The 26,350-nt window shown below is 35.6% G+C and overlaps 1 protein-coding gene across 9 annotated transcripts in view; it reads right to left on the bottom strand.

The window, feature by feature from the left end:
* STAG1 (STAG1 cohesin complex component) overlaps positions 1-26,350 on the bottom strand; it is a 483,951-nt gene that overhangs the window by 74,514 nt on the left and 383,087 nt on the right. For 8 of the 9 annotated variants that reach the window (XM_081569675.1, XM_081569672.1, XM_081569671.1 and 5 more), the window contains 5 exons: positions 24,171-24,269; positions 23,577-23,656; positions 16,269-16,376; positions 13,987-14,101; positions 5,887-6,004 (listed from right to left, as the gene is read on the bottom strand). In XM_081569675.1, the coding sequence (XP_081425801.1) occupies positions 5,887-6,004; positions 13,987-14,101; positions 16,269-16,376; positions 23,577-23,656; positions 24,171-24,269 (520 nt within the window). The remainder of the gene's footprint in view (positions 1-5,886; positions 6,005-13,986; positions 14,102-16,268; positions 16,377-23,576; positions 23,657-24,170; positions 24,270-26,350) is intronic. The other variant, XM_081569676.1, reaches the window with a different exon arrangement.

Raw genomic sequence — 26,350 nt, 5'->3', positions numbered from 1 at the left:
TTTTAATTTCATGGTTGCAATCACCATCAGCAGTGATTTTGGAGCCCAAAAAAATAAAGTCTGACACTGTTTCCTCATCTATTTCCCATGATGTGATGGGACCAGATGCCATGATCTTAGTTTTCTGAACATTGAGCTTTAAGCTGCCTTTTTCACTCTCTTCTTTCACTTTCATCAAGAGGCTCTTTAGTTCTTCTTCACTTTCTGCCATAAGGGTGGTGTCATCTGCATATCTGAGGTTATTGATATTTCTCCCAGCAATCTTGATTCCAGCTTGTGTTTCTTCCAGCCCAGCGTTTCTCATGATGTACTCTACATAGAAGTTAAATAAGCAGGGTGACGATATACAGGCTTGACGTACTCCTTTTCCTATTTGGAACCAGTCTGTTGTTCCATGTCCAGTTCTAACTGTTGCTTCCTGACCTGCATACAGGTTTCTCAAGAGACAGGTCAGATGGTCTGGTATTCCCATCTCTTTCAGAATTTTCCACAGTTTATTGTGATCAACACAGTCAAAGGCTTTGGCATAGTCAATAAAGCAGAAATAGATATTTTTCTGGAACTCTCTTGCTTTTTCGATGATCCAGCGGATGTTGGCCATTTGATCTCTGGTTCCTCTGCCTTTTCTAAAACCAGCTTGAACATCTGGAAGTTCACGGTTCACGTACTGCTGAAGCCTGGCTTGGAGAATTTTGAGCATTACTTTACTAGCGTGTGAGATGAATGCAATTGTGCGGTAGTTTGAGCTTTCTTTGGCATTGCCTTTCTTTGGAATTGGAACGAAAACTGACCTTTTCCAGTCCTGTGGCCATTGCTGAGTTTTCCAAATTTGCTGGCATATTGAGTGCAGCACTTTCACAGCATCACTTTTGAGGATTTGAAATAGCTCAACTGGAATTCCATCACCTGCACTAGCTTTGTTCGTAGTGATGCTTTCTAAGGCCCACTTAACTTCACATTCCAGGATGTCTGGCTCTAGGTGAGTGATCACACCATTGTGATTATCTGGGTCGTGAAGATCTTTTTTGTACAGTTCTTCTGTGTATTCTTGCCACCTCTTCTTAATATCTTCTTCTCCTGTTAGGTCCATACCATTTCTGTCCTTTATCGAGCCTATCTTTGCATGAAATGTTCCTTTGGTATCTCTGATTTTCTTGAAGAGATCTCTAGTCTTTCCCAATCTGTTGTTTTCCTCTGTTTCTTTGCATTGATCGCTGAGGAAGGCTTTCTTATCTCTCCTTGCTATTCTTTGGAACTCTGCATTCAGATGGGAATATCTTTCCTTTTCTCCTTTGCTTTTCGCTTCTCTTCTCTTCCCAGCTATCTGTAAGGCCTCCTCAGACAGCCATTTTGCTTTTTTGCATGTCTTTTCCATGGGGATTGTCTTGATCCCTGTCTCCTGTATAATGTCACAAACCTCTGTCCATAGTTCATCAGGCACTCTGTCTATCAGATCTAGTCCCTTAAATCTGACCACTTAGTTCTGGTCTATCATCCCCACTTGAATGTAAGCTCCATATGGGCAGTGAGCTGTCCCTGCTTAAGACTACTTTTGCAATGCTTGGTATAACAGCACATAGAAGGTGGTCAACAAATATGTTCATATTATAACCGAATTAATGACTCCCTACCTGAAGAATTCCACTTATCCACGTTACCTCAGCCTCAACTGGGTCACAGAAATCTAACCTTAAATGACCACAGAAGTTTATCTAATCAACAAGACTTTTCTTAATAAATGAAGAAGCTAAGACCCAGAGAGGTTAAATAACTTAGCTATGGCCCTGTTTTTGCCTGATTACCTGTTATCCAGACCTTCACATTACACTAAAACATTTAACCAGCAATTTGATTTTGTTGTAGAATACACATATATCCTCACAAACAACCATCTCTTAAAAACACTGCAAAGTAGTCTTATAGAAGTTGTGATTTATTTTTTTTCCATTATGGTTTATTATAGGATATTGAATATACTAACAGTTCCCTGTGCTATACAATAGGACCTTATTGTTTATCCATTCTACATACAGGTGGGATTCCCTGGTGGCTCAGATGGTAAAGAGTCTGCCTGCAATGCAGAAGACCAGAGTTTGATCCCTGGGTCGGGAAGATCCCCTGGAGAAGGAAATGGCAACCACTCCTGTATTCTTGCCTGGAAAATCCCATGGACGAAAGAGCCTGGTGGGCTACAGTCCGTGGGGTCGCAAAGAGTTGGACATGACCGAGTGACTTCACCTTTATACAGTAGTCTGCATCTGCTAGTCCCAAATTCCCAATTCAACGCCCTGCCCAATCAGCAACCACAAGTCTGTTCTCTATGTCTGTGAGTCCATTTCTGTTTCATAGATAAGTTCACGTGTGTCATATTTTAGATTCCACATATAAGTGGTATCGTATGGTATTTGTTTTGCTCTTTCTGACTTACTTCACATAGTATGGTAATCTCTAGGTCCATCCATGTAGCTGCAAATGACATTCATTCTTTTTTATGGCTGAGTAGTATTCCATTGTACACATGCACCACATCTTTTTCATCCATTCATCTGCTGATGAACATTAAGGTTGTTTCCACATCTTGATTACTGTAAATAGTGTTACTATGCACTCAGGGGTGCATTTACCTTTCTGACTGGTGATTTTGTTTGGACATATAGCAGCTATGATTTAAATTTCTATTGGTAGTTTTTGATAACTGTTTTGAAAAAATTTTAGTCCTATATTTGCAACTGCTAACTAGACACTCACACACTAGAATATCTATCAAACTTCACTTACCTGAAGTACAACTTAACTTCTAATTAGTCTTAAGAAAATAAGTTACAATGGCATTTTATTATATAAAATACAGCAAAACAGCAGCTCAGAATATTGATTTGGATGTCATTCCACACCAAAGCTTATATGTGGTACAGCATGCAAATGGACAAATGTATGAAAAAAAGTTGAGTCAGGATTTCAAAATAGTTCTGCACTCGTTATGAATAAATTCTCCAGTCATGCCTTTCCAGAGTCAACCATACCCTGAAATTGTGGTTGATTTAAAAAATTTCCCCCATTTTACAATCTGCTTTTCTAGTTAAAATCAAAAATTAAACCAAACCAAGCCAACTGGGGGCAAGTTAAATCCAACGTCAACTAAACTTAAACCACAAAGAAAATCTAATAATAATACATACTTATTTTAAGAAGGCAGATCCATCTAGAACACCTTGATGACTAACAGTCATGGTAATTATTTTCTGAATGATATGTTTTATATATTTAAATGAGAGTAAAAATTTAACAATACCAAGGACTGCCCTGGTGGTCTGGTGGTTAAGAATTAGCATTACTGCTTGGAAAGAACATTAAGGGATGGTCACTATTCAGTAAAGGTAATGGATTGCAGGTAATGGCTAATTCTGCTCATATACCAGAGAGCTGAACCACGCAGAAAAGTAGGAAAAAAAAAAGAATGGAGAATCAATAGTAAACTATTTCATTTAATCCTCACAACAACTATTTAAGAAAATAAGAAAAAGAATCTATGTTTTAAAGAAAAGTAATCTAAGGAACAGAAAAAACACGATCTAAGTAACAAAGGATAATTAGATATCTGAATCTGTTTCTTTCAATTCTAAAGCTCATTACAAGCCTCACATAAAGGTATCATCTCCATTCTAGGAATTCATATAGATTACATGAAATAGTCATTTTTTAAACTACTTCTGTGAGGAAAACCACTAGGCCATTCAGGTATGACTTAAATCAAATTTCTTATTATTATATAGCGTAGGTAACAAATAGAGTCAAAGGATTAGCTCTGGTAGGCAGAGTGCCTCAAGAACTGTGGACAGAGATCTGTAACACTGTACAGGAGGCAGTGACCAAAACCATCCCAAATAAAAAGAAATATAAGAAGGTGAAGTATCCAACATCCATAGAATCATAGAAAAAGCAAGAGAATTCCAGAAAAACATCTATTTCTGCTTCACTGACCATGCTAAACCCTTTGACTATGTGGATCACAACAAACTGTGGAAAATTCTTAAAGAGATGGGGATACCAGACCACCTTACCTGCCTCCTGGGAAACCTATTTGCAGGCCAAGAAGCAACAGTTAGAATCGGACATGGAACAACGGACTCTGTTCAAATTAGGAAAGAAGCACATCAAGGCTGTATATTGTCACCTTGCTTATTTAACTTACATGCAGAGTACATCATGAGAAAAGCAAGGCTGGATGAAGCACAAGCTGGAATCAAGATTGCCGGGAGAAATATCAATAACCTTAGATATGCAGATGTCACCACCCTTATGGCAGAAAGTGAAGAGGAACTAAAGAGCCTCTTGATGAAAGTGAAAGAGGAGAGTGAAAAAGTTGGCTTAAAACTCAACATTCAAAAAACTAAGATCATGGCAACCGGTCCCATCACTTCATGACAAACAGATGGGGAAACGATGGAAACAGTGACAGATTTTATTTTCTTGGGCTCCAAAATCAGTGCGGACTGCAGCTGCAGTCATGAAATCATAAGACGCTTGCTTCTTGGAAGAAAAGCTATGACAAACCTAGACAGTGTACTAAAAAGCAGAGACATCAGTTTGCTGACAAAGGTCTGTCTAGTCAAAGCTATGGTTTTTCTGGTAGTTATATATGGATGTGAGAGTTGGACCATAAAGGCTGAGCGGTGAAGAATTGATGCTGTTGAATTGTGGTGCTGGAGAAGACTCTTGAGTCCCTTGGACAGCAGGGAGATCAAACCAGTCAATCCTAAAGGAAATCAGCCCTGAATATTCATTGGAGAGACTAAAGCTGAAAGTGAAGCTCCAAAGCTTTGGCCACCTGATTCAACGAGTGGACTCACTGGAAAAGACCCTGATGCTGGGAAAGACTGAGGGCAGGAGGAAAAGGGGGTGACAGAGGATGAGATGATTATATAGCATCACCAACTCAATGACATGAATTTGAGTAAACTCCAGGAAATGATGAAGGACAGGGAAGCCTGGTGTGCTGTAGTCCATAGGGTTGCAGAGTCAGATATGACCTATTGACTGAACAATATTCTGGACTAGACTGAAAAACAAGCTATACAGAAGAAAAAGCATTGCTAGCTTCAAGGAGCTAATATTCATATAAGCTTTTAGAAGATGAATGTCTTATTAAGTATACACATCCAGTCTGCTGTTCATGTTCTTACACAAAGTGTAACATTAAGATGCATACTTCAGAAATTATCAGTATAGCAATTATTTCTCCATATTTCTTCTTTTTCTTAATATTTATTTGGCTGTGCTGGGTCTCAGTTGCAGCATATGAACTCTTAGGTGCAGCATATGAGGTCTTGTTCCCCTATGAGGGATCAAACCCAGGACTCCTGCACTGGGAGTGTGGAGTCTTAGCCACTGGACCACCAGGGAAGTTCCCTCCCTATTTCTTGAACAGCTAAGTAAGTAACTTTATTGTTGGCTTCCTGATTTTAACGTTAAAAAATAATATAACGAAAGATGGGATGATTGTGGTCTAATTAAACCTTGTATGTGAAAGGCCAAGTACTTATATACAGCAAAAAGACTCTGGATGAACCATTTTTTTTTCTTTTTATAATAAGTATGTCAGTATTTTGTATCTCAAATCAGCATAAAGAAAACCTTGAATGCTATATGACGTTTATAGGGTTTTAAAAACTTGTGGGACATGCATGGTTGTAGTCCTAATATAGAAAGATGTTAGACACTCTTAAGACATCTTTGCTTGTTACAGGAAACAAACTGTTCTCTTTGCAAAAAAGATACACAGTATACTTGCATATACTCATTTTTAAGAAGTCATTTATACAGGATGCTATGATTATTAAAGGGAACCCAAAACAATATGTAAATCAACTTATCAAAATACTGTACCTTCCTCTCCTTGAACAGGTTCTTCTAATAGCAATTCTGTCATACATTCCCAGTCTTTCAACAGTTCTTGAGAGCTCTCCCACAAACTGTCCACCAAGTAGGCGGCATGTTCATGTAACTAAAAATAACAAATCAAATGTGACTGAAGAACATTTAATGAAGAAACTACTACTAATATATTGAGTTATTCAGCCATTTTGTTTATAATTAAAACTGTTGACAATGTTTTCAAGAGCCACTTAGAGAATATACATACACATACACACACATTTGCTTTCCACTACTGATAATGGGGATACAATATATAGACTCAATCAATTTTTTAAAATAATAGTAAGGTTAAGGATCTTCTAGCCCAACGGCATTATCTTTAATGAGTAAACTGAGAGGACAACTAGTTAACAGAATTCCTGAAGTTACATTTGGATTTATGCCACTATTCATTACTTTTGGTTTATCTCTCTCTATAACAAACTTTAAAAAAAAAAAAAAAATCAATTACTTTCTCCCATAATTTCATTTGAAACATTGGTACCAGCCTTACTTTTTATCTCTGTTTTCTTCGTAAAGGTCAAAATGTAAGTTACTCCATATCTCTGCTTTCCCCCTCTAATTTCCACTTAATTCAGTGAATCTGTCATTTCACCACACCTTCACTTTTTGCTGCTTATTACTTTACTATTTTCTTTGGAATCCTTGTTCCCACAGTAAACAAATGCTCTAAAGTTCCTCATCAAACATTTCACACTCAACTCTTTTCTGCCTGTGAGTCACTAAACTGTGAAGAATATTAATCTCTTTAGAAAAGTTCAGTAGAGGTGTTGGCCATGTTCTAGTTTCTGCTACTTAAAATTAACTTCTCTATCCTTGTATGAAAGTTCTACTACCTTTGAGTCGCATGACAACCACTTTCTAGAGCAGCATTTTTCAAACTTTAGGATTGCAAGCCATTCACTGGCTGTTAATATAATTTAATGTGTTGAGATCAAAGTTTAAAAAAAATGAAACAGTAAAAAAGAGTGTGGAATAGAATGTTAACACACAGAATGTTAAGTACTATTTTATATATCAGTCATATGTTCTTGTATTTGTGAGAGAAAATAGTTTTACATTATGAGGAGGGGTCTGAAAATGTGAAAGTCACCTTAGTAGACCTACTGGTTATCTACTGATATCTTGGTACATTTTGCAGGTGAGTTGCTTTTCTTCCTCATTCCTAATTCTATCATTATTCTTAACTTCTATGTAAATTCTGATGACCTATTTAAAGCTCTGCCTCATTTCACCTCTTGAATTCTGTACTTCATTTCCATTGCATTTTAAATCTCACATTCTGTTTTCTGAAATGCCTCAGGAAACTATGTACACACCCATGCACACTCAACATCCACAGTTTCCCAATGTTTTTTTGTCAAAGCCAGAGTAGATAATACTGATTAGCATCTCTGTTCAGAAAGAAGATGGGCAAAGGTTTGCAGCCAGATACAGTCAAACTTTCTAAATCACATATCCTAGGAAAATATCCCTAGACCATTAGTAACATCATTCCAACAGTGACAGGCACAAATATAGTGCACAACCTGGTAACAAAAATGAAAATTAGCAGCAGAAAATAGAAAAACCAATAGTTTTTTTTTTTTTAAATAGGCTACTAAGTCTATGCTGAAATGGAGTTACTATTTAGTGGGTATAGAGTTTCAATATAGGGAAGATTTTGAAAAAGTTCGAGAAATTGATGGTAGTTACACCTGGACATCCACGTGAATGTATTTAATGCCAATGAACAAGTACACTTACTAGTAGCTAAAATGCTAAACTGTTTCACCAAAATTAAAAAAAATACTGAGTAAACCTGAGTTTATGCTTGACATACTTAACCATATCTATACAATAGGTATAAAAAGTTAACAATTATATTTTTGGCAGATTATACCTTCTATACATATCCTCCTTGTCCCTTTTAGTTCTGAATTCTGGACTTACATATGACATTGCTCCTTCAGCTTTTTATAAGCATTTGTTAATTACATCCAGTATCTACCCAGTTCACTTTCTGTGTTAAATTTTTGATTAAGGTGTATTTGTAAACATTTAATCTCTTTATTTCAACCCTTTATGATAACTTGCCTTTTAAATAAAGCATATTAGTCCATTTACATTTATTGAGATTGCAGGTGTTGGCATCTGCTTCCCCTGTGCTCTACTAATGAAGTTATCTTTTTTAAATCTGTGCTCCCTGCAGAGTTTTTTTCCTAACTTGTTTTTTCCATCACCATCATCACCAAAATTTTACAATTTTATTTTCCTTAAGCTTAACAGCCATATTGTTTAGCTTGATTCCTAGACTTATTTGTTCATCAATATTTCTTATATTCCTTATTTTCCTGTTTTTGCATCAATTTTTCACTTTGCTAAAAAACTTCCTCAAGTAATACTTTGCTTATAGGATACAAAGGTAGTAAACATTTTAACTACATATCCTTTGTTTAGTTCCCCCCCTTCATTCTCTGTTTTCTTTAGAGTTTCTACTAGACAATATAACAAACTTTCTTAATCTGTACCCCCTATTTCTTAATTTCTCTCTCATACTTTTATTATCTTTCCTCCTTTGGAAAAAATTGTTTCCTTCCTGGAAAAAAATCCCTTGATCTATAGCCAATCTTTGGTTATGTCAATTCAGGTCATTTAATGATCCACTTTTCCCCCACATTTTGAAAATCATGTTAATTTCTAAGAACTCTCTTCCTCTTTCATAATTACTTCTTATTGTATTTGGGGGCATTAATAAAAAATTTTCGTATGTCAGGCCTTGTGCTTCTTTTTCATGGTATTTTATTTTCAGGTTTCAGTTTCTTGGGTACCAGCATACATACATACATACATATATATATATATATATATATATATATATATATAAAAATGAGCCCAGACTGAAGAATACTAGTAGCTAGAATGCTTTTCTTGAGTCTGATCGCAAGGTCCTAGCTTCCTTGGTTGTGAAGAAAGTGGAAAGGGGGATATATAGTCAGGCAGGCTAATTGTAGGTATGCACTTTGTATTTTGAGTGCAGAAGTTCCCTGTCCCTACAGGTACCCATAAATTACTGACGTATTTATTCACGATTTTGCTTCTCAGCCTAATGTCTATATCCCAATGCCTGGACCAGCATTTCTAAAGTGAGAAATAAGCTCTACTAAAGGGCAGTCACTTAATTATTACTGATAGCTTACTCCTTTCACCAGCCTTTGTTGCTCTCTCTTGTCTTTAACATATTTCAGATTTCTACTAAAAAAGTCTCAAAAATTTTTTCCCTATTTTTGTCTTCCGTGAGGGAATGGGATACTTAACTCTACTGGAATGAATTCATAATCATTTACTTTGCATTGTCCTGGTCAATTGGTAATGTCTCATTCATTTTGACATTTTTAGCCTGAGGTTTTCAGTTGGATGAATTGTTGGCACAATTCAAGGCTTTAAATATTGTGATTCCCCTAGTATTGGCATTTTTAAGGATGATTTTTCTATGCCTTAAATGATAGCATATTAAAATTTAACTCAGGAATGCTGTCATTGTTCTGGAAATTTTTTGTGTGTGTATTTTCAATATAGATGCTAATGTCTTGGACCATTTTCTTTCTGACTAAGGTGGTGGCTTAGTAAAATGCATTCTGTTAACACCAATAACCTCTTGTTTCAAACTCAATGTGTACACCAGCAGGGCATGATAATATGTTGGCCCATTTTTTGATTAAAAATTTTAAGTTCACCAGTATTAGCAACAGCAATCAGTACAACACAGTCTGTCAGGAACTGGCTTGACATAATATTCATGATACCATCTTCCTGTCTTGAGGCATCTGTGATGGCCACATAACTTGCTACTCTCAAACTTCTACAAGAATACCAGGTAGACAGATACATGTTTGAGAAAAAAAAAATTTTTTTTTATGTGGCCAATAGGGTAAAATGTTACAATAGTCTTTCAGACAATTCATACCAAGGATTTTCTATTGTTAGTGAAAGATGAAGCTATTAAGAAGAAAGGTCTTGAGGCATTCTCAATGGCCATAAAGAAGCCCTGGGATTAAAAAGGATCTGGAACCCTAACAATGAAACAAAAATTTACTTTCTAAAAACAGTTTTTGGTATCATAATTTTATAAAAACAGCATGAAAATCAGGTTGTGCAAGCATTCTTTGTATTCCTTTGAAACAGATGAACAAAAAAGGTTGCTCATTAATGGATAAAGAGTCACTGTACAGCAAAATAATCAGAATTATATTATATACATAAATTAAAATTACATTTATGTGGGGTGAATTTTACTCTGCTATATCTAAGCATAATTTATTTTACAGAGTTTCATCTAATCTTGTATATAACTAATTTCATTTTCCTGGTGACTTTAATTAAAATTTTCTCAGTGTGTTCCCATTTGTCTTTAATTGGTTTCAAGGTTATTCATAAATATTGTACCTCATGTCAAATAGTTAACTCTTCTGTCAAACAGTTAGTACTTTAAAGGAGCTCACAGTATAATGGAATCTTATACTTATTCCTTTTATGAAAAATCATTTACAGTTCAAATAACCATTCTAAATAATTAAGCCTAAATTTGTAAATACTCTTATACTGGGTTTATTCTCTGCTGAAACAGAGTCAGCTTTGGTAATCTTGAAGAACACATTAAAAAAAACAAAACACAAGAAAAAGTTTTTCTGGGGGGAATTTCCTGGTGGTTACATTCATAATATATCTGTTAAATTTCTGTCTTAAATCACTGCCATAATTGGCCTTATCATTCTATATGCCTAGAAATACAGTTACAATACTTCTAGATTGTCTGGAATGTTCTGGGTTATGATTACCTTTTTTGGACTAATTATTAACAGCATCCTTGTCACTCTGAAAAGCATCAGTTTCAAAAGTTTGTATAGTAAGTATCATGCTCACACTACCTACAGGGAAATCTGTGGACTTACCATACACAAGTACCATTTATCCTACTATTTGGCATGTATTTCAAACAACGACAATCCCAAATACACTAGGTATTTTTTTCACTTGAAACCAATGACTGCTAAAAAAGTTGTGATGGCTTAAAAATGCCACTTTTTTTTGAAAGATGGTAACGATAACTCTATATGCGAGACAGAATAAGAGACACAGATGCATAGAACAATTTTATGGACTCTGAGGGAGAAGGTGAGGGTGGGACGTTCTGGGAGAATAGCATTGAAACATGTATATTATCATATGTGAAACAGAACACCATTCCATGTTCGATGCATGAGACAAGGGCTCAGGGCCGGGGCAATGGGATGACCCAGAGGGATGGGATGGGGAGGGAGGTGGGTGGGGGGTCCAGGAAGGGGAACACATGTAAACCCATGGCTGATTCATGTCAATGTATGGCAAAAACTATTACAATATTGTAAAGTAATTAGCCCCCAACTAAAATAAATAAATTTATTAAAAAAAAAATGCCACTTTTTGGTACAAAAAGAAAGAAAAACTAATTTAGGCAGATCTCTTAATCTTGATTATTTCACCTATAATTCACATATAAAAGAGGAAGACCCTATGGACTACAAACTTCTTTCAATTCACTATTTTACAATTCTATTATTAAAATGTTACTACTTAACATCCCAGGAAATTCCATGGACAGAGGACTGGCGGGCTATAGTCCATAAGGTTGCAAAGAGTTGGACAGGGCTTAGCAAGTAAAGAACAACAACATCATCCCAGTAAAACAAAGGAACAGGAAAGATAATCAGTTCAGTCAATTCTAGGTAACTGATTGATAATTCAACTATAAGCTAGATTTATTCTACTTTTATGATTTCTAAGGTTTCTTCCAATTCAACTTTTTATGAGCCTATGACTAAAATATTACTAAAATACACATTATAGCAAAACCAGAGGAATTCAGAGTAACGTATAATCAGAATCCCACCATATTACAAGAATATGGGTTTAATAAGCATTCAACTCCAGGTGTACATTAGTATTACAAAATAAGAAAAAAGATTTTAACAAACAATGCTTCCTGTGAAACAGGAGACCATAAACACCAATATTATGATCATGAATCAACTAGAAATCCTTAAATATGATTTGCAGTTGTTTTTGCAGCTGACAAGAATGTCACAGAAGACAACTGGGAAATATATTTTAATGTTCTTGTAACATTTTAGTAAAGAGCAGCAAACACATAAAACAGCAATACCATTTCAAAAATAAAGCAGTAATACACATCACAAATTACTGCTATAAATAGAAGATGAAACTGTAAAACTAAGTATTTATGGCTTTTAATACATCAAAAAAGTAAGGTCCTTGGGCTTTCAGAGATCCAAAGCATTTTCTTTCAATTAATAATCAAGTTCAACTAATCTGATCACCATATTACCCAAACTTGTCAGCAGTTTAATAGTATATGTGTATCTCATCCCTATCAATTTTTGTTACTATTAAAGTCAAAATTTTAAATAGGACTTGATTGTTGCAAAATACTTTTAATCTCATTTCTTTAAAGCGTAAAGGGTTAAGGGTTTAATTTGAATAGTCTATCACAGGTGTGATATTTACTATTTAGCGTTTTACCTTAAACATTCACAAGCATCTGTATTTTACTCCATAATAATATCCACACTTGCTTTGTTACGAAAATAACGCTTTGGACTCTTGGTATCCAAGTGGCTCCTGGACTTCTGGTCCAGAAGCATAAACAAAAAGTAGCATCTCAGATTCCAACTCAAGAGTAACTGAATTACAACTGGCATTTTAAGATCTCCACAAAATTTGTATACATATTTAATACACTGTTCTTAAACACATCCTTTACACAAATGTAACTCTCCAGTTGGTTTCATTTTGACTGTATTCTTTTCTCTATCTGTTCCCAACTCACCTAAAAAATATCAGCAATTCCTTCATCACTTTTCTGGCTCTGCTTTGCCCTAACCCCACTCTTTCCACTAATCCTTACATCTCTCTCTGATCTTAATTTTCTTATAGACTACCTGTTTGTCTCTCAATTCCTCATTTCTACAGACTTTCTCCAGCACTTTCAAACTTGAGCAGTCATCCAGTCTCTTATGTTTTTCTTATTCCTAGACATTCCCATACAAACCAAAAATACACTTCCCCCAAGTAAGGTTCAGGGCCCTAGATTTCTAGATTTTTGCTACCTTTATTTGCAACTCTGTTCCCACTCATTTCTAAGCCAAGTTCGTTCATTCAGGGCTTCAGGTATCAGTCTGCCATCCCCCCATGTAATAGTAGGAAATACAGTTCTAACATCAAAGAACATCTAAACGAGCAAACTAAAGTTCACATGTGCAAACAGATTCTGATGGATAATATGTTATGGATGTTAACTGTTTGATAAACTGACATGGAAATGTCGCATACGCTTACACAAATACTAATTTATATTCAAATTCATATTTTTCCTTTTCCTTAAATAACTTTCAAACAAGATAGAACCAGTGGTTTTGACAGCTTGAAAATGTTCATACACTGTTTCAATAATACAGTTTTTCTTTTTATTTTGGCCATACCACACAGCTTGTAGGATCTTAGTTTCCTGACTAGGGATTGAACCCAGGCCCTCAGCAGGGAATTCCCTGGTGAACTGCTAGATCACCAGGGAATTCCCTAAATAATATAATTTAAAAGCTACAGATAAAAATTCAAGAAAAACAAAAAGCAACAAAAAAAAGTATGCTCTATTGCAATGCAGTACTATAAAACTTTAAAAACTGCTAACCTATATTTAATGTTAATCCATACCTATGCAGGTATTCCCAAAAAAGGTAGAGTACTGATCCCATTATCATGGAATCAAATCCACGGAGGTAAGGAATTTCCTGGTGGTCCAATGGTTAGGACATGGGCTTTCATTCAGGGAACTAACATCCCACAAGTTGCGCATCACAGCCAAAAATTTAAAATATCCATGGAGGTAACTTTGTAAGAAACAGTCTTGTCTTCATTTGATTAAAAAATATCACTAATTACAATGATTAAATGATAGTTTTACTTAAAATGTAATCTAATACAACAAAATAAAGAGCTATGTTAAAAATTTACCTCACTTTCAAGAAAGAAAAGGACAAGCATCCTAATGAGGTTCCCATTCGGACTGTTTCTCCCCCTTCTCTTTGCTAATGCTTCTTCTGCTTGTGGGTCATGTCTGCTAAACAATCTGGAAATAAGTAACAAAACAAGAATATTACAAATTTACATGGATATGAATTTAAGCCTTCTCCTTCAGTATATAAATTTCAGTGTTTAGACTAAAAAACAGACTAAGTGTATGTGCATGTACATTTTGTAAAAAACAAACAGAAAAACAAACTTGATCATGGAATTCTGAGTCTACTCTACAGTTTACTTAACAGATTTTAAAAGATCACAATATTAAATGGTAGGAAAATGCTGAAAAAGATCATTAGCTTTTTCAAAAGTTCTCCAACTGAGTATTTCCACGGCAGGGGAATAAAAGATGCTTATGAAGCGAAGCTTTTGTTTGCATAGCAATTGACTCCATTTTCTCAAAGAAGTAAAAAATAATGGAGGCTTACTTGGTAGATATTTATATGAAATATTAAATTTAAAAAATTTTAGCAAATGTTTCAAACTTAGACAATTACAATACAGATAAGATTACATGTATCCAAGGGCTCTTTCTGATTCCAATGCTGCCAGTTAATGGCCTCCATTCTGTACATAATTAACCTTTTTAATCTATCTTTTCTTTGAAACTACAGAAGCAATACATTCTTTCTAAAAATACAGAAGCAATAAATTCTTTCTAAAATTCCTTTTGAAAAGTTAGAGACTAACTAGAATATAATAAAAAAAAAGGGGAAATTAAGACTACAATATATACCCTTGATATTCGCGACAGACAACACCTCAAGATAAATATGGAAATAGCACTATTCTATACAGGCCAATGAGTCAAGAGTCACATCTTGCTGTAAAAGCCATGCCTGAAAATTCTGACTTCTTCACTTTCATTAGCAGCATGCACTCCTAGCCAGCTTCCTTCTTAAATAAATATTTTTTACATAGAAATAGCTCTTTCTTGTTTTGAGAGGTACCACTGAGTAAAGAGGGGCTTCCTCAATGGCTCAGCTAGTAAAGAATCTACCTGCAATGCAGCAGACACAGGAGATCAGGTTCGATCTCTGGATTGGAAAGATCCCCTGGAGGAGGAAACAGAAAACCACTCCAGTGTTCTTGTCTGGAAAATTTTATGGACAGAGGAACTTGGCAGGCTGCAGTCCAAAGAGCTGGACATGACTGAGTGGCTAAGCACACTGGATGTGTGGCGCTTCCTTGTGCTTTGCTGACTCCTATGACAGCTGAGCACCCTCAGTCTTAGCCTACTTTGTAGCTGTCCACAGAGAAACAGGTTTAAAAAAGGACAGTGAGACAAATATATAAGTTATAAGGAAGAGTCACTTTACTACTGAGTAAAGAGCAGTTTGTGATTGCAGCACCAAGATGCTGATGCTAGATGGAGGGCCACGCTTGCTCATTATCAAAGTTAATCACCCATGTACAACAGTTGCCCAGTGCATGACTTGTATCTGTGCTTAGCATAATCACACGTAATTACAAATCACTACATGTAAAAGACCTCTGGGTTAACCTGTCAAAGTCACTAAGTTAAATCTATGAACAAAAACAAAAACATAGCAAAACATCCCCTGGCCCAAGAATATGCTTATATTTTAAGAATAAATTAATAACTTATAGAATATATATAATAGAGATCATGATCAAAAACATATTTCATAAGGATGTTTAATTACATCAAAAAACTCTCATTAGCTCTATGCTTTGTCAAAAAATTGGATGAGATTTTGCTTTGAAATTAAACTGTAGCTGCATACATATTTTTACTATCATTACAGATTACTGATTAAAATAATCCTAATAAGATGAAAAAAAAACCCTGAAAATTTGGGAGGTATTTTGAAGATAATTTTAGATTACCAGTGTTGGGAAGTTAAGATGAGAACACAGAATTTTAAAAGGGAAAGCAATTTGATGAAATAAAATATCAATTACTTAGGTGAGTCTTTATAAACTTCAAGCACTTCTGCCGTCTCCATTTACAAGGAGCTGACTAGCTGACGACTGTCCTTTTAGATTTTAGATCAAAGGAATACGTCACAAGGGACATCTTTCTCAGGGATGTGATTCATGATGTGTATATAGGCTGTAAGAATGTTACAGCCCACAGAATTTGCAGTGGCCACTTCTAGCACTATTTTCAGTCACTCTTTCTTTTACGAACTATAAAACAACATCAAAACAAAAACAGAAAAGTGGAACTTGTTTCAAAGAGATTAACTCACTTTTTGTGAAGGAATTCTCCAGCTGCCACAGCAACAGGGCGATGTGCTGAGTACACCAAATGGTAAACATTTTCACAGTCTTCATTGGAAAGAGCTTCTTCACTTCCACTGAAAAATTCAGAAAAGTAAAACTGAGCCAAAACAAATGTTTACTGTCAGTTCTACCTTCATCAAAATTTTATATGGTTCTTTACAAAAGCTCAAGGTATACTGATTTTATTTTTCCACTCTTTTTAGTTGAGTTTGAAAATAATATTTTTCTTTAACTATAAAGGGCGCTTCAATTGTTGTATAAAATTCAGAAAATATAGATAAAACAAGAAAATAAAAGGTCCACATTTCTTCCCATACACACTTATAGACAACAACTATTAATACCTTCGGATATATATTCGCTTAATTTAGCTCAGCTTCTTTAAATGTGCAAAAGTTTTTTTGTTAACAGACAGTAGTCATATATTTGCCCATTTCATAGTTAAATTGTTACTGTGCTATGTCACTCTTCCCAGAATTGCCTATTTTATAGTTTATCACAATATTTACAATACTATTTAGTCTTCTTTTTATATAAAATGGATTTACTAGTCATAATCACTCCTTCACTAATGCAAATTTGCCGTCTTTCTTTTCATGTAGTTTTAAAGTTTCAACCTTTTATTGGTTTGCTGGAATGTATCTTTAAGTATTTTTCCCCAAAGAGGGAATATCTATTTCCTGACTATTAACATGGTTAAAAACATTTGAAAGGATTAAAGATTAATGACTAGTTGAGGTACAGAATGTTTGGGCTGTACAGGTTCTCGACAAGATGTAGCGGTACAAACTCATTCCACAGAATTCAATTCTGGACATGCCTCAGAGACTAGAAGGAGATTGAGGGATCTGTCAAATGAATATAAATTAGAAAGACCTTTGCAGCAAAATAATGTAGTTGCATCATAGTATAAGGGAGAAACTTTAGTTCTGAATGAAAAAGAGCTGGATATCAAGGATGGGAGACAGATTAGAAGCAGTTTAAAGTTCACTCTTTTCCCCTCTCAACAAGGCCTAAGTTTTAACCACTTAATTATATGTATATAAATCAGCTCAATGAACTAATACCCCCAAGATGAAGTTAAACTCATAGGAAAAAAAATTAATAAGATTTCTCAGTAATCCAAGCTCATAAGGGAAAGGAAATAATCTACACCAAAAGAAGAATAAACAGATGGAGAGAAAAAGAATTTAAAGATAGTACAACAAGATGTTAAAGGTGACTATAACTTGTTAGTTTGAGGAAGTTTTGGTAGACATCTCACAAGCCAAGAAAAATAAGGCCAGATTATTTCATGCAGTGCTATAAGAGACTGAGAGTTAGTTTGTGAACCTCACCATATAAGTAGAAATCAGAAGACAGAGCAATATAATGAGTATAAATTCATACTTCCTCCAAGTTTCCTTTAGGCCAGATATGAAATAATTAAAGAGAGCCAGCCTGGATAGTTTTAAAAGACATTTTGCCCAACAAGGCCATATACAGGGCAAGCGACTCAAAGAGAGGAAACGGAAAGCCAGGTGCTGAACCACAAAGTTAATAGCCAAAGGAAGCATCATCCACTGTGGGGAACCACTGTCATAAACACCCAAAGGGGGGATAAGACAGGAGGAAAAAGGGCAGGACACAAACGCTAGATAATGACGATGGAGAGCACCTGCTGGCATGCTGGACAGGCTGGAGCCAGCTGAAACCAAGATGGCTTGAGAACAGTACAGTTATTGTTCTTTAGCTCATAATACCTTCACCGAAATACTAAAAAGCACTCCTTTCACACCATGTCAATTCTGAAAAGGACCATAAAAGGCCAAAAAGAGTAGGCAGTGGCCCAATTCTTGGGAAATCTCCACCCTTCCCCCAAAAAGCAAGAATATTTCTCCTCCTCATTGGCCTATGAAATCACTTAACACAAAAAATGTACGTCCCCATGCCCATGGGCCTTTTCAGTTTCCCAGAGGACCCTGTGCCCTGGGGTGGCTCTTGCCTTCTGAGACAGGCTGCATTCTGTCTATGGAATGTGTATCACTAAATAAACTTGCTTTCCCTTTACTATGGTTCCCTCCTGAATTCTTCCTGTGGGTAGCCAATGACCCTCACTTGGAGGTCCATCCTAAGGACTTCTGTGGGTCTCAGGATGACATCTCCCTCTCCTGCAACAGGGAGAACTGTCTGAGGAATCCAGAAAAGGACCAAAGTATCTAATGAATTAGATCATCTGACACAGTTGGAGGGCCATAACTGTACTTTTTATATAAGATATGTTCTGCCCTTATTTCCTCCAATGAAAACACAGTAAAGAATCTTAAAAATAGACTTTTGAAACTAGCCAAACTACTTTCTAAATTCAGGATGAAAGTATGATTTTTTTTTTAGCCAAACAAGCTATCAGATAGTTTGAAAACACTCTTTCAGGAAGTAAACTAACCAGAAAATATAATATTGGAGGAGCCTATGAGAGACTGCCGTAAATAAGGCAGAACGCCAAACAATTGATGCCTTCGACTGTGGTGCTGGAGAAGACTCCTGAAAGTCCCTTGGACAATAAGGAGATCAAACCAATTATCTTAAGGGAAATCAACCCTGAATACTTGTCGGAAAGACTGATGCTGAAGCTGAGCATAGTGAAAGTTGCTCAGTCGTGTCCGACTCTTTGGGACCCCATGGACGATACAGTCCATGGAATTCTCCAGGCCAGAATACTGGAGTGGGTAGCCTTTCCCTTCTCCAGGGGATCTTCCCAAACCAGGGATAGAACCCAGGTCTCCACCTTGCAGGCAGGTTCTTTCCCAGCTGAGCCACCAGGGAAGCCCAAAAATACTGAAGTGAGTAGCCTATCCCTTCTCCAGCAGATCTTGCCAACCCACGAATCAAACCGGGGTCTCCTGCATTGCAAGCAGATTCTTTACCAACTGAGCTATCAGGGAAGCTGAAGTTGAAGCTCCAGTATTTTGGTCATCTGATGCGAACAGCCGATTCATTGGAAAAGTCCCTGACGCAAGGAAACACAGAGCAGAAGGAGAAGAGGGCATCAGAAGATGAAATGGCTGGATGGCATCACCGATCCAATGGACATGAGCTTGGCAAACTTCAGGAAATGATGAGGGACAGGCAGGCCTGGGGTCACTCCATGGGGTCACAAAGAATGGGACATGACTGGGTGACTGAACAACAACAACAAATGAGAGAATTACTCTTCCTTGAAGGTAAGGGAAGAAGTATTGAAAATATCAAAGCAGTTAACACTTGCCTGAATGAGCAAGTATTGAAACTAAATTAAAAAAAAAAAAAGGGTAAAAAAGTAATCCTTAACAACAGATTTTAAACTCTAGACAATTTCAATGAAAAAGATGAGTGGGTGGAATGAGGTTATTTTTGGTTCAAGGGAAAGACATTGATAAGCTCGTAAAATTCACACGTAGATTATAATCTACTTGTCATAGTAGTTATATTCTTCATAAATGACAAAGAAGATATATAAGGATAAAGTGAATACCATCAGAAGATGTACAAATCATGAATAGAGAGGTACTGATCTGTATAATCTGATGTATATCAAACAACAGTGTATAAGAAAAGATAAGTAAAAGATAGTTGAAGACTCTAACACATCCTTCTGAAAAATAGGCAAAAAAAGTAAAGTTATACATAATTTGAATGACACTGAATAAATTAAAAGTAATGACTATGAATACATAACTATTATATAAGCAACACAGATAAGTATTGTTTTTACACAATTTAGAAAATTCAGAAGATTGACTAAAATATGCAGAGCACATTCTTAAGTAATACAATAAAATAGAAAGAATAGCTTTAAACAATCTGATCTAGGGAGAACAGAAATTACCACTGAATAATCTATGATTAAACTGAAGATCATAACAGCAATCAAAATATTTATCATTGACTGTCTATGAAAATATTCCATGTCCAAATTTTTAGGAGACTAGTAGTGAAATTGAAAGTAGTACTTAAAGGTATATTCATTACTTTAAACATGAGTATTCAGAAACAATAAACAAATAGCTTAAAGAAGCTAGTTCATTGAAAAGAACAGTAGAATAGACAAACCTCTGGCATGACTGATCAAGAAAAAGGGGATACAAACAAGATAAATGATGAAAAAGAGAAATAACAGAAAAATAGCAAAGTTTTATGAGTAAACATATCACAAACAATAAAACAATAAAGTTGAAAACTGTGATAAAACTGATATATTTTCAAAAGCTTACAAAAAGTCAAAATTAATATAAGAGGAAATAAAGATTAACTTAGATAGATAACAGTTAAAGAAGTAGAAATGATGATCAAAGACCTCAAAAGAAACTTAAAACTGACACATAGCTTTAACAAGAGAATTCTCTCAAACTTTCAAGGAGAAATTAATCTTTGTCACAGAATAGTTATTTCAGAACAGAAAAAGGGTGAGAAATTACTGAAGATAATTTACAAAGAGTATACATATAACTCTGATTTCAAAGTTGGATAAAGAAAAGAAAAAATTATCAAAGTTATACATAACTGTGAAAATCCTAAATAAAACATAAAACTGCATTTAAGCAAATTATAATGAAAACAAATATGTCACGTTCAAACAGGATTTAGTTTAGAAATGCACATGTGGTTTACCATTAGACAAATCCATCAATTTCATTCAGACTCATTTATGTAAAAAAAGAAAATCCCAGAAAATTGAGAATACAAAAGAACATTTTTCATATCAAAAACCTATCTCAGTAACTGCAGAAACAAAAAACTTTAGATGCCGTCCTAGAAAAAGAACAAAAAAATCCACTATCAAGGATACTTTTATAGTGCTCAATATCCTGGCTAATGGAATTAGACAAGAAAATGAAACAAAAGTTTTAAAATTAGAAGAGGAGAAGGCAGAACTAAAATTGTCCTTCACTTTATAAAATAATCTACATAGTACATTCAATAAAATCCAACCATCACCATGGATAAAAGTTCTAATATGCTGCACATAAAAGACAAACCATGAAGATTAAGGTTCTCTGTCTTAGCGATAATTCAGCAGAAAATATATTAACACTAAATATTAATCACATAACAACAAAACCATAAAGTATTTAAGAATTAACCCAGTAAACAATGTACACTACTGCTACAAAACAAATTTAAACTTTATACAAGACTAAATGAGATCTGAATAAAGGAATATATCATTTTCATGTATAAATGATATATAATTATAAAAAATTTCATTCTCTCCTAAATTTATCATAAAATTAAATGCAGTTCTTCTTTCTTTGGCCACGCCACTATAAGATCTTAGTTTCCCAGCCAGGGATCAAACCCTTGTCCCTGTAGTGAAAGTGCAAAGTCTTAACCACTGGACTGCCAGGGAAGTTCCTAAATGCAGTTCTAATATTTAAACTCCCAACCAAAGTTTCTGAAGAATTAGAAAAAAGTACCTTAAAAATTCATAAGGAAAAAGTAGCTAAGTGCATTTTAAAAAGAAAGGCAAAGAAGGTACTGATCAGTAAGAGGCCATACTTATAAACACACAACATCTACTAGAATATAAAGCCACAATAATAAAGAATATGGTAGTACAGCAGAAAGGGGTAAAAAGAGACCAAAACAACAATAGACTCTGACATACATGATATTTGGTGTATGACAGATATCAGTTCAGTTCAGTTCAGTCACTCAGTCGTGTCCGACTCTTTGCGACCCCATGAATTGCAGCACGCCAGGCCTCTCTGCCCATTACCAACTCCCGGAGTCTACCCAAACCCATGTCCATCGAGTCGGTGATGCCATCCAACCATCTCATCCTCTGTCGTCCCCTTCTCCTCCTGCCCCCAATCCTACCCAGCATCAGGGTCTTTTCCAATGAGTCAACCCTTCGCATGAGGTGCCCAAAGTATTGGGAGTTTCAGCTTCAACATCAGACCTTCCAATGAACACCCAGGATTGATCTCTTTTAGGATGGATTGATTGGATCTCCTTGCAGTCCAAGGGACTCTCAAGAGTCTTCTCCAACACCACAGTTCAAAAGCATCAATTCTTCAGCGCTCAGCTTTCTTCACTGTCCAACTCTCACATCCATACATGACCACTGGAAAAACCATAGCCTTGACTAGACGGACTTTTGTTGGCAAAGTAATGTCTCTGCTTTTAAATATGCTATCTAGGTTGGCCATAACCTTCCTTCAAAGGAGTAAGCGTCTTTTAATTTCATGGTTGCAATCACCATCAGCAGTGATTTTGGAGCCCAAAAAAATAAAGTCTGACACTGTTTCCACTGTTTCCCCATCTATTTCCCATGAAGTGATGGGACCAGATGCCATGGTCTTAGTTTTCTGAACGTTGAGCTTTAAGCCAACTTTTTCACTCTCCTCTTTCACCTTCATCAAGAGGCTCTTTAGTTCTTCTCACTTTCTGCCATAAGGGTGGTGTCATCCGCATATTTGAGGTTATTGATATTTCTCCTGGCAATCTTGATTCCAGCTTGTGTTTCTTCCAGCCCAGCGTTTCTCATGATGTACTCTGCATATAAGTTAAATAAGCAGGGTGACAATATACAGCCTTGACGTACTCCTTTTCCTATTTGGAACCAGTCTGTTGTTCCATGCATCACAAAATAGGGAGAGGAGGATTTGTAATGACTTTGTCAGGTCTTGCATTCTCTCATACAGATTCTTCCTGGTTTTTAGTTAAAGTTCTACATATGAAACTACTCCTATTTTAAAATCTATATCATATTAATGACATAATTTAAACACCTTACTTTCTTTTACTTCTGTACCATTCGAAAGAAGCCTATTTGAAAAACCTAACCCTTTGAAGTCTTTTCTCTCTCAATTTCTCTCTCTTTAAACAGAAGAATCCACCTGCCAATGCAGGAAATGTGGGTTCAATCCCTGGGTTGGGAAGATCCCTTGGAGAAGGAAATGGCAACCCACTCCAGTAATCTTGCCTGGGAAATCACATGGACAGAGGAGCCTGGTGGGCTACAGTCCAAGGAGTTGAAAAAGAGTTGGACATGACTTCGAGATTAAACAATAACAATGTTACTTCATTGATACTTTTTCTGGATTGCATAAAAGAACTTTTACATAGAGGAAATAGCAAATATTCAAAATAAAAAACAAAGAGAAAACATTGTTTCAAACCTAACCTTAAAATAAGAAAATAAAACCTAAAGTGATAAGAATATACATCAGGATTATATATGTGAAAGGCATCAATAATGCTGGGAAACAACATTAATATTTTAATAGACTAAATTAAAATATTATACTTACTGAAGTATTAGTGTAACCAATCGAATAGCTTCAACAGCAACATCATATTCCTTATCAAGCGTCATTGATACAATGCGATCCTGAAGAAAAGTTATAAGTCAAACCAACCATGAACAGAAAAGAAGCTGAGACAGATCTGAGGTAATGTTTTGCGGGGAGCTGATGGAAGACTAATGATAGATTAGTCTAATGATGATTAGATTAGATGGAAAGTTTTCCTTCTCAAATCATATCATCATGATCTTATGCACAAACAGGAGGTGTTGTAAATGTTTATAATTTTCATCAACAAAGAGAAATTTTCATTCTCTAGCAAAGAGACAAACCTTATCTTGCAAAATTAATATAACTATAAAAAGATGTCCAGGAAAATAATCTTATTTTAAGCAGGAGAGGTTTCTACTGAAGGTAACAAATAAGAACTCATTGTGGTAACATCTTTTATAAAGCAGAGATTCATCTGTTTAATACAGGTCTATTTAAAGAATATATAGCAAAGAACATGAGCTACATTTGCTATGGTAATGCCATTTGCTAAGCTAGCTATAACAAGCATTTTTAAAGTGAAAAAGGAAAGAAGTTAAGCATTCTTACCTTGAATCGGTTAGTGAATAGCTCCAATTTGGGGAATAATTCTCTATTGGTATACAGACTTTGCAGAGCTTTCAAACACTTCAGTCTGACTTCTCCTTGCTTCAGAAATGCAAATAAAACCAAAACAGAAACAGTCAATTCCATGTCAAAAAAGTTAGATTTTCAAGTCTATATGAAGACTAAAGTTATTTTCAGCTTAACCATTCAATTTATTTCATACTGTAATTTGACATAAGGTAGAACCAAGTAATTATATTGCACTTACATTTAACTAAAAATGCACTAAAACCCCTTAGTTACGTGAGAGTAAGCCTACACCTTTTTAAAATATGTATCAATTCTGGTTCAACATGAAATATTTCCTACAATCATACTGTGGCACTGTGAGATAATTTGTACCCTACGGTTTTAATTAAAAAAGGGTATGCTAAAAAAATTTAACTTCATAATAAAGTACTATCACTCATTCATTTAGCAAATATTTACTAAATGTCTTTTATATCCCAGGAAGAGCAGTTAGGAAAACATGATAAAGGGAAGAATGTTTAAAACAAAGGAAAAATGATAGTGATGTGTCCTGGGGTTGCTCTTTACTAGGGAAATATAAAAAAACCATTAATTTGGAGTGGATGTTGGTAATCAAAATGCATTCAGGATCACATGGAAACTTAGCCAATCCAAATGATTCAAAAGAGAACGAAATTTCTATGTTCAAAAAGCAACATGTTCCACAGTGGGCACCCGAGTTTTGGAATCAGACAAAACTAGACATCCAATTCTATATATTATTAGAGAGATGATAAGTATACTAAAACCATCCCCCAGAAAAACAAATGCAAAAAGGCAAAATGGTTGTCTGAGGAGGGCTTACAAACAGCTGAGAAAAGAAAAGGGAAAGGCAAAGAAGAAATGGAAAGATATATCTATCTGAATGTAGAGTTCCAAAGAACAGCAAGGGGAGATAAGAAAGCCTTCCTCAGTGATCAATGCAAAGAAATAGAGGAAAATAATAAAATGGGAAAGACTAGAGATGTCTTCAAGAAAATTAGAGATACCAAGATAACATTTCATGCAAGATGGGCACAGTAAAGGACAGAAACTGTATGGACCTAACAGGAAGCAGAAGATATTAAGATGTGGCAAGAATACACAGAAGAACTATACAAAAAAAGATCTTCATGACCCAGATAACCACGATGGTGTGCTCATTCAACTAAGAGCCAGACATCCTGGAGTGTGAAGTCAAGTGAGTCTTAGGAAGCATCACTATGAACAAAGCTAGTGGAGGTGATGGAATTTCAGCAAAGCTCTTTCAAATCCTAAAAGATGATGCTGTGAAGGGCTGCACTCAATATGCCAGCAAATTTGGAAAACTCAGCAGCGGACACAGGACTGGAAAAGGTCAGTTTTCATTCCAGTCCCAAAGAAAGGCAATATCAAGAATGTTCAAACTACAACACAGTTGCAGTCATCTCACACGTTAATAAAGAAATACTCAAAATTCTCCAAGCCAGGCTTCAACAGTACATGAACCAAGGACTTCCAAATACTCAAGCTGGTTTTAGAAAAGGCAGAGGAACCAGAGATCAAATTGCCAACACCCGCTGCATCATAGAAAAAGCAAGAGAATTTCAGAAAAACATCTACTTCTGCTTCACTGACCATGCTAAAGCCTTTGACTGTGTGACTCACAACAAAGTGGAAAATTCTGAAAGAGATGGGAATACCAGACCACCTTACCTGCCTGCTCAGAAATCTATATGCAGGTCAAGAAGCAACAGTTAGAACTGGACATGGAACAACAGACTGGTTCCAAATTGGGAAAAGAGTACATCAAGGCTGTATACTGTCACCCTGTTTATTTAACTTATATGGAGAGTGTATCATGAGGAATGCCAGGCTGGATGAAGCACAAGCTGGAATCAAGATTGTTGAGAGAAATACCAATAACCTCAGATATGCAGATGACACCACACTTATGGCAGAAAGGGAAGAAGAACTAAAGAGCCTCCTGATGAAAGTGAAAGAGGAGAGTGAAAAAGTTGACTTAAAACTCAAAATTCAGAAAACTAAGATGATGGCACCCGGTCCCATCACTTCATGGCAAATAGATGGGGAAACAATGGAAACAGTGACAAACTTTATTTTCTTGGGCTCCAAAATTACTGCAGATGGTGACT

This window comes from Giraffa tippelskirchi, chromosome 2, assembly GCF_054371585.1.
Source record: "Giraffa tippelskirchi isolate mGirTip1 chromosome 2, T2T-mGirTip1v1.2.pri, whole genome shotgun sequence".
NCBI lineage: Eukaryota > Metazoa > Chordata > Mammalia > Artiodactyla > Giraffidae > Giraffa > Giraffa tippelskirchi.
This window is presented reverse-complemented; position numbering and strand designations above follow the sequence as displayed.